Source organism: Polyergus mexicanus, unplaced genomic scaffold (genome assembly GCF_030449975.1).
Source record: "Polyergus mexicanus isolate NDT 795.1 unplaced genomic scaffold, iyPolMexi1.0 SCAF_7, whole genome shotgun sequence".
Classification (NCBI taxonomy): domain Eukaryota; kingdom Metazoa; phylum Arthropoda; class Insecta; order Hymenoptera; family Formicidae; genus Polyergus; species Polyergus mexicanus.
In genome coordinates, this window is record NW_027223327.1 from 129217 (window position 1) to 138257 (window position 9041).

Genomic DNA, 9041 nt, shown 5'->3' on the forward strand with positions numbered 1-9041 from the left:
ATCTTTTTATTCTCTGAGACAGAAATTTGCAGAAAAAATCAAGAAGCAGATAAATATATCATTTTTTTACCAACTATTCTTATAAATTTCATCTGCTTTTATACAAAATATGATTTATACATAAGTGCTTCTTCATATAAATCAATAAATGGGTTAATAAATGGAAATCAACGGTTATTATACGAATCATTTTTGAATATTATAACATTATGATTATTGCGTTAGTTATTGCAATTATTACAAGTATTATATATTATACTTATTGTCTCCTAAATTCTAATATACAACAAAAATAAATAATACGCTGCGCGCGCTAATAATTGTTATATTTGTTGTATTTTTTCTTTCGGCGTGCAATTTATTCGTATGTAGCAGTTTGTTTATATAATTACGAGCGGGCAGTAATGCGAACAAAGTGTTAAAACTCGTTGTTTCTAAGTGCCGGAAATGCTATCGCGCAAACAAAAAATTTTCGATGAAAGATACACAACACACACAATCATATTGTAATGATATAAAAACGACTATGCGACATCGTGTACGATGTTAGTTCGAACGAGTATCCTGATAAAAGATGAAGTGCTTCTTGAGCAAATTATTCTGCTTTTTTTTGTTGTGCATCGTGGTAAGAAAAATGTCATAGAATTCAAAAGTATAAATAAGTGCAAAACTCACATTTCGTACTTTTCAAAAATTCTGATAAAGTTAAATTTCTTACATGTAGAAATCTATCAATAAATTGCTCATAACTTAAATTTATTTCCTCTATTATTAGAGTGAGATTGGAACACGCAATATTTAACGCAAATGCTTAGTATGATAGAAAAGAGAATTTATATATTGCTTTCTCTCTCTCTCTCTCTCTCTGTATATTATATATATATACATAAAATATATTCTTATGCTACTTACCTTTCCTCCTAGACAACAATGTGCATGAGCATGGGAAATCCAATTTCTGCGATTACAGGAGGACGTAAAAGCGCAGCTTGTTACAATAGGATGCAACGTACTAGTAGTACCACAGCCTCTTCATAGATGCAAATCTGTATAAATGGAGGTAAAATAAAATTAAGCCCTCTAATAATAACATTTGTTACAATCTAAGCGAATTAATTTACATGCGAGCGCTCTCACTCCTTTTTTCCTTTCTCCGCGTCTTTCTCTGTCTGCTTATATTTTGTTTCTACAGGCTTTAAGTTGAGTAATGCCGTGAAATAATTTTTTCGTAAAAAATAATTTTACGCGCTAAATGAAATGAGATTTGGCAGGCTTGTGCTCAAACATTTAACGTCACTCGTACCAATTTTATTAAACTCATTAAGAGGATTATTAAGAGAGCATTCCCATTTTATAATTTTCGATCAAAAAAAGAAAAAACATTTTTTAAAATTTAGTTTTCTATTAATGCACAAGTATATTTTTTGTATTGATTTAAACTTTTAAACACTTATCAAAATCAAACTTGCGTGGAAATTATCTGAATCATCTCCGCGCCATATTAACGTTTCCTATTCTGAAGGTTTCTTTTCATGCAGACATTCGACCATAGATATATTCATGTCTACGTTTATGCACTCGATGCTCATCTCATCGTCAAAAAACATCACGTGACTAAAAATAAAAATACCAATTCGTCATTTTTGATCACGTGTCATCTTCGGCGTCAATATGAAAAGGTACCTTTAATCGCGCGCAATTTCGATTATATTGATTCTCGATTCTTCTTTCCTACATTAGAGTGTACGTACATATATATACACACACACACACGCACACACACAAGTATATACATCACAACTCTAGATACCTCTTCGTTAATTGATACATATTTAAATTTTAATCAAAAACAATTAAGTAGAAAAATTATCACAATAAATTTATAAATTAATGTATCGTATGTATAATGTCAAATATATTTTAATTTTTTTATACATTATGCAAGATATCTGTGTGTGTGTGTACATATACGAACATATATAGATATCATGCACATAAAAAATATATAAAAAAAAATTAATTTATTAAGTGTTATAAACACAATATATCAATTTATATATGTATATAATCTTTAAGTTGTAAATATAATAAAACCCAATTAATCATGTGTTTTAGGCAGAAAACAATGAAGAAAGTTGGCAACGGATTGAAATACTTAGAAGAAATCTCAAATTATTATTTCACTTGCAGTGATTGTTATTATTATGTCTCTCTATTGCCCACACATATTACATAAAAAATTACAACGTTTTACCTTGTTTTATATACACGAGATGAGTAAAATAAGTCGTTCTATACACTTTTCTAAAGACACGAGATATAAAAATAGATGTGAAAAAACCCTTTAACACAATCACAAGCTTTACATTGCAATTTACTAAACTGCAACTATACAATAACATGAAAGTTCAACATAGCATGTGACTTGAAAATTACATTGGACAAAAGAGAGAGATAAAAGAAACAGACATTCTCTCTTAAGTTTTATTTTTACAACATTAACAAGTATTAAACATCTTGGTTTAATAAATATAATAAAGAAACACAAAATTGTATGGACTTTCAATAAATAATTTTGGCAGTCACGTAATATAGGTGTAATTTTACTCGTAAACATATACATTTTTCTTGCATGTATATTAATGTAATGTCGATATATTATTTTCTCCCACACACAATATTAGTATCTATATAAAAACAAGAAAAAAAGATAACATTGAAAAATTGCCAAATTATAACTATATTCAATTATCATCTATCCTATTGCATATTATCGTGCTTTGATTCATAAATCATTCATAAACTATCTTTTATATGTATAGCGCATTTATAATATACTTTTAAACCATAAAAAAATTTGAATAAACATGTGTCTATATGAAAAGTATTTCTAGAGATTCATGTTAGTTACATATTGAGCATTTTGGATACCTTTATAAAAAGAAATGAATCATATGTAAACATTATGTAATTTATGCACAATAATATTGATAGTTTATTAAAAATCAAAAATAATCAAAATAACACTGATAATTCATAATCCTTTTCATTATTATATAAAAATGTGAATGCGCATATATATAAAATATATAAAAATCATGTATTTTTATATCGATAACAAACAAAAACAAAATTTGGAACATAATTATTATACACGAATGTTTATCATAGAAAATTTTCGTCTTAAAAAGCTACAAAATCTTGAGAAACAAAAGTTCTTCGTGCATCTTATTCATTTGTATTTAGATATACATTATATAAAGATATATTGCATGTATTTTTATAATATCAACAATCATTCGCAAAATGGATTCCTTCCTTATAAAGAATGATGTATTATTAACAATAGATCATTCTACACTATTGTATTATTATAATTATATTGTAAAGATTCGCAATTACTTTATGAAAAATTCTATAAAATGCTGCATAATATTATTGCACGACCGTCACACCCTAGATTCAACGGTATAAATCAACATCTCAAAGATTCATTTCACTGTATTATATCTATATTTTGTAAAAGTATAGTTAATCGTATTCAATGATAAGCAAAAAGTTCGATGTATGATAGTTTTCTAATTTATTTCTTCAATAAATGTAACATGTCTTTATTTTGCTGTTGCAGCAGTATATCTGCTTTTTCGGTTTTATCGGTAATATTATCAATCAGATCGTTTTGCGAGTCTATTTCTTCAGATAAGCCAATTGCCAAATGTTTCAGTCTTGCCAATGATCCACTCATGTCATTTAAATTTTGCTCTAAAGCTTTGGTTACTCTGTCACTGGCAGGTCTAACATCTTCAAGATTGTTGTCACGCGCATTGTAACTTTCTTTTACTTTTGTCGATGAATACGAATTGCTAATGTTACTTTGTACTTGTTCTAATGTGTTGGACAGTGCAGGAGATGTTACGGATCCAGAACTGGAAGACTCTGATAATTTTGTCGATGGTATTGGCGCATCCATAGATTTACCACCGAGGTAGTTTTTCAGACTACCGAAGACACTCTTTATGCCCTGTATATGTTTCTGACTAAATCTTAATGTGCTATTAATGTCATCTAGTCTCTTTTCTGTTCTCTGCAATTGTTCTCTTTGCCTGATTAATTCCTGAAAACAGAATAAAATTTAAATATTATAATATATCGTGTATGTCACTGGCTATGCAAAATGCATCATGGAAAAGTTCAATTTATTTATCTTATATTCATTGTATATTATTATATAAATGTTTACACAAGAAAGGGAAATATATTGAGCAGCTTACTTAGGCGTAATTATAAATTGTGTATATCAGCAGTTGCCGTGCTATCTACAGTGATGCGATAACACAAGCTATTATTACCTCAGCTGTAGCTACACCAATTTGCTCAGAGTCTCTCAGAAGCGAAACGGATCTTTCCGAAGACTGTATCGTGCGGTCTTCTATTTCTTTTTTACGTTGCAACAATTGTTGGTGTTTCTGCGTTATGTCATTGTCAAAATTCTGACGCCCAGCGGGGAGAGTCCTGGCTGGCGCATTTTTCAGAAATGTCTCATCATCTACGTCGTCTTCCAACGAAAAGAATGGATTTTTCGGATCACTCAGATAATTGTGGCCCGCCATTTATTCGATTCGACTTTCCACTTTCCGCCTTCCGTCACGCACGAGATATTGTTGGCGATTTGTTAATCAAATTTATCTTCGATGCCCGTTTATCTCTCTTCGCTCGACGCTTGCTGATGACTACTAGCTGCTACTGACTACTGCATAACAACAATGTATGTATATGTATATACATATATGTATACATTATTGTTCATACGGATCACCAGAATGCACGGTCCTACGATCCTCAGAGCCCCAGACCCCCAGAGCTCCAGATGGCTCCAGAACTCCAGAGCTCCAGACGAACCAAGTTTCGAATGCAAAAAGACTCAACATCCATATGACATTGGTCGTACGTGCTAATTAATTTTTCAGAATTACAATTTAATTTGGAAATTATACACGTTATATAGAGTCCGTGAAATTAACGGAGAAAACTGACGTGGACCTTGAGACAGAGAGACAACAGTCCACATTTCATATATATACTTTTTGTATCATATATAAAATTCAATGCGTAAAGAGAAACATTAAACTTGACCAGTTTTATCGTATTAGAATATGTGACTAATATAACTTTGTAAAAGGAAAAACTTACGGAACTTTAGAAATGTTTTTATCCATATATACATACAGCCAATCGGTACAAATTTGTCGAATGTGCCGGTTGGAACTCCCGATTGGTTATTGTGGTATTGACAAGTATTCTGCACCCAACGCAAAAACGCTTGCCGCGCGGCAAAAGAAGATATGATAGCCAATCAACTTACAACTTTTCCATTAGAGCAAAAAATTGATTGGCTACCGCGTCGCCTTTTGCTGCGCGGCATTTCCGCGTCCTGTATGCAGGGGGAGTCTATCGATTCTATAATTCAAATGATGAAAATTACAAAAATGAGTGAATTTATTTGAAAATTTATAATTTCATAGGTCCAAACCTAGTAAATTTATAATTTTATTGGTCCAAACCTAGTAAATTCGCTCGCTTTTATAATTTTTCGTCCTCACTTGAATTACAGAATCGATATCCAAGCCGATCGTATTTCATATCTAGATATTCGTACATCATGACTCAGAATTTGAAGAACCATAGATTACAGACTTTTATAGAAGTTTGTGTCCAAACATGCGCCTCCTAACTTGTTGAACTATGTTCCAAAACGTCCAAACTCTCCGAGAAAAATTTTACTCCGATGACCGAAACTTTTTTCGAAACTTTTTTGAGCGTCGAGAGAAAGAAAATTTTACACTGTTTTGGAGCTTAGCCTTAAATTATTTAACCAACAGTCATAATGCAAAAACATCTACATCCGAAAATGCCAGTTTTTACCCATGAGACTTATGCGGCATCTACAATAGAGATTTTAAGCTCTAAGCCTTAAGAAATTGACCAATCACAGTCGAGTATTCTTTTCATACTTGATTGTGATTGATTGGTCAATTTCTTAAAGCTTAGGGCTTAAAATCTCTATTGTAGACGCCGCATTAAACTTTACTGTTGATTAGTTTACAGGATACAACATCAAATTTATTATACCATATACAATAATTATATCATTGTACGTGGAAATTTATTCTTCCAGTTAATTAACGATTATTAAGTTTAATAGATATAGATTATATATATATATATATATATATATATATATATATATATATATATATATATATATAGAATGTTCGATAAGTAAGCTTAATAAATAAATAAAGCGATATTCTTTCTACTTTTCTCTCTCTTTTTGGAAAAGCTACTTTTTTGTATTTTTATGAAAAGTAATATATATATATATATATACACTGTTTAAGTTAAAATTCAACTAATCGACATCTCTCTTTTTTGTCTTACAATGCTAAAAATAAATCTTTAATCTTTTATTTAATATGATGAAATGTCACGAATAAAACTTATTTACTACTATAAAGATGTATTATACAATTTGAGTTTGTGTTTGCGATGTTGTATGAAAAAATAAATTTTTATCTTGTATTTGCAATATATGTATAAGTCTGCCAAAAACTTTCATCATATCAAAATCACAGATATATCGACGTACGTATACTAACATCTCTTTGTTTGTAGAGAAAAAAAAATGTTTCTCCAATATTTATAATTATCATATAATTATCGTAGATTTGTATTATATTATTAATTTCACGGTTTTATTCGCGCGTTGCGCGATAATGATGGATTCTCAAGTCAAAACGAAGCGCACGTGTATGTACATACATGATGTCAGACGAAGCTGCCGTGGCGGCATCAGAAACAGTCGTTTAGCGTCGCACTGATTGGCCGAGTGCGGATAGTAAAACCAATCGTCGCCGCGGTTTGTCTGCAATGGTCGCGTAAACTTTTTTCGGCCATCTTGTTATTATTTTCGAAAATCTTGAGGTTGGATTTTCGGGAAGACGCAGTAGTAGTAGCTGCGAACGCGCCTTCGACACTTTGTTTCGGGCGATTGGCGAGAGTGAGACGCGGCTTGTATGTGGTCAAGAGCATAGAGTTACGACGAAGAACAGTTTCGGTGGGTATATCGCGCAAACTTCAATCTCTCTTACTCCTCGCTACTGACCGTCGCAAAAGTAGCGGAGAGACAGAAAAGGGAAATAGAGAGAGAGAGAGAGAGAGAGAAAAGAGAGAGTACTGTATATACGTGCGAAAGATAGAGTGGGAGAAAAGAAAGAAAGAAAGAAAGAGAGAGAGAGAGAGAGAGAGTGAGAGCGCGAGAGAGAGTGGGGAGGGGGGATGAAGAGGGAGAGAGCGAGAACGATATGGTGAGGAATGACTGCGTTGGAGTGCGTGAAACGAGGTACGAAAGTGGTCGTGCGCGGGAATCGGCAGTTGTGTATATATTTGCCGCTTTATGCTTGTGATTTTCGTCGATATACCTTAATCGCCGGTGTGAAACGTGTGCTTTTTTTAATTCCTGAACGGAGAATCGTCGTGTATGCGAGTGAATACGGTAAGTTGGCGCGTTGTTCTCGCGACTCTTCACAGACTCCGTTGCTCGACGTTGACGACGCAACGGCAACGGTCGAATACTCCCTATGCAGGGACGCCGATACGAAACGGATCCCGCGGACCTCCCGTCGTCGCAGTTTGCGTCCTCCTTATTAGACTCTAGTGTCCCAACACTACATTGTTTACTTTTCCGTGTGATCATTTATGTTCGCAACGATTCACATAACCTTGCTTCCGATTGTCAAATGTAGGTTAGATCGGACGGAACGGTGACCTCTCCTGCGGCATGTTAATAATAAAAACGATTTTTTTTTCTTTTCTTTTCTTTTATTCGACTTTAATTCATATTCGTCTCATATTTATCTTTATCGCGCGTGTTTGACATGCTGCAATTTATTTCAATTCATTTTCGATTTAATACGGACACGTGCGACAAATCTTCTCGATTCTGCATATTCTAAAATTCCCTCAAACGTTTCTAGTATACGGCGTTGACTTTTATCGCTTTAGTATCACTTGATCGCACAATGAAAACTTTTCTACGCGCTAAACTTCTAATTAAGCACGATAGGATTTATTTATTAAAAAGCAAATCTCGCGTGTATCAGGATTTATTACTTGTTTATTTAGATTATATATATATCCAATTTTTTTCTGTACTGTTTGCACACTTTAAAATTTACAATTATAAATTGAAAATTTTAAATCTTGAATCTATAAAAATAAAAGTTACATAAATACATTATGTTACATACATACACACATTCATATACATACATACATACATACATACATATATGTATGTATGTATATATGTATGTATATTTGTATGCCAATCTATATACAAATCAATATGTACAATCAACATGTTATGTGTAAGCATTTCATTATTAAAAATATAACATTTTCACATTCTCTCTCTCTCTCTCTCTCTCTCTCTCTCTCTCTCTCTCTCTCTTTCTCTCTCTCTCTCTTTCTCTCTTCATTTTCCATTTAGAAAATAAAAGGTACGGAAGAATATATAATTACACGATACAATGGCAACTTTGGCTGAGCAAGCATCTAAATTATTGGACTTCAATCAGAAATTGGATATAACACTTCTCGACAATATAGTAGGATGTATGTATACTGGAATAGGTGAGCAACAAAGAGTCGCTCAAGAAGTGTTAACAACTCTCAAGGAACATCCAAATGCTTGGACACGGGTAGATACTATTCTAGAGTATTCGCAGGTAAATGTTGGTCATATTTCTCATTGTTGGTTGCGCATATATCTATTTGCAAATAGTTCTATCATCGTGCTTTCGTGCAGAATCAACAAACAAAATATTATGGCTTGCAAATATTGGAGCAAGTTATAAAGACACGATGGAAAGTACTACCGAGAAATCAGTGCGAAGGTATAAAAAAGTATATCGTAGGCCTTATCATAAAGACAAGCAGTGATCCCGAGACGATGGAAGTACTCTGCGTTGATACCACTGCTT

At 32.5% G+C, this 9041-nt stretch overlaps 2 protein-coding genes and 2 long non-coding RNA genes across 5 annotated transcripts in view; 3 read left to right on the forward strand and 1 right to left on the reverse strand.

Moving 5' to 3' along the window:
- Positions 1 to 516: 516 nt before the first annotated feature.
- LOC138934719 (uncharacterized) lies at positions 517 to 2613 on the forward strand. The gene is made up of 3 exons (XR_011447173.1): positions 517 to 625; positions 925 to 1060; positions 2116 to 2613. It is a non-coding gene; the product is annotated as an uncharacterized lncRNA (long non-coding RNA).
- A 588-nt stretch (positions 2614 to 3201) lies between these two features.
- On the reverse strand, positions 3202 to 5480 carry Snap29 (Synaptosomal-associated protein 29kDa). 2 transcript variants are annotated; one of them, XM_070298741.1, is made up of 3 exons: positions 5191 to 5480; positions 4350 to 4750; positions 3202 to 4114 (listed from the first exon to the last, which is right to left on the reverse strand). In XM_070298741.1, the coding sequence occupies exons 2-3, from the start codon at positions 4608 to 4610 to the stop codon at positions 3584 to 3586; spliced, it is 792 nt and encodes a 263-aa protein (XP_070154842.1). In that variant the 5' UTR covers positions 4611 to 4750; positions 5191 to 5480; the 3' UTR covers positions 3202 to 3583. The 2 variants fall into 2 exon arrangements, with proteins under 2 accessions (XP_070154842.1, XP_070154841.1); XM_070298740.1 differs by lacking the exon at positions 5191 to 5480 and having other exon boundaries at positions 4350 to 5175.
- Positions 5481 to 6955: 1475 nt separating this feature from the next.
- On the forward strand, positions 6956 to 9011 carry LOC138934720 (uncharacterized). The gene is made up of 3 exons (XR_011447174.1): positions 6956 to 7552; positions 8549 to 8786; positions 8867 to 9011. It is a non-coding gene; the product is annotated as an uncharacterized lncRNA (long non-coding RNA).
- Hecw (Hecw ubiquitin protein ligase) overlaps positions 9011 to 9041 on the forward strand; it is a 4347-nt gene continuing 4316 nt past the window's right edge. The window contains 1 exon segment of the mRNA XM_070299047.1: positions 9011 to 9016. Coding sequence (XP_070155148.1) covers positions 9011 to 9016 — 6 coding nt within the window.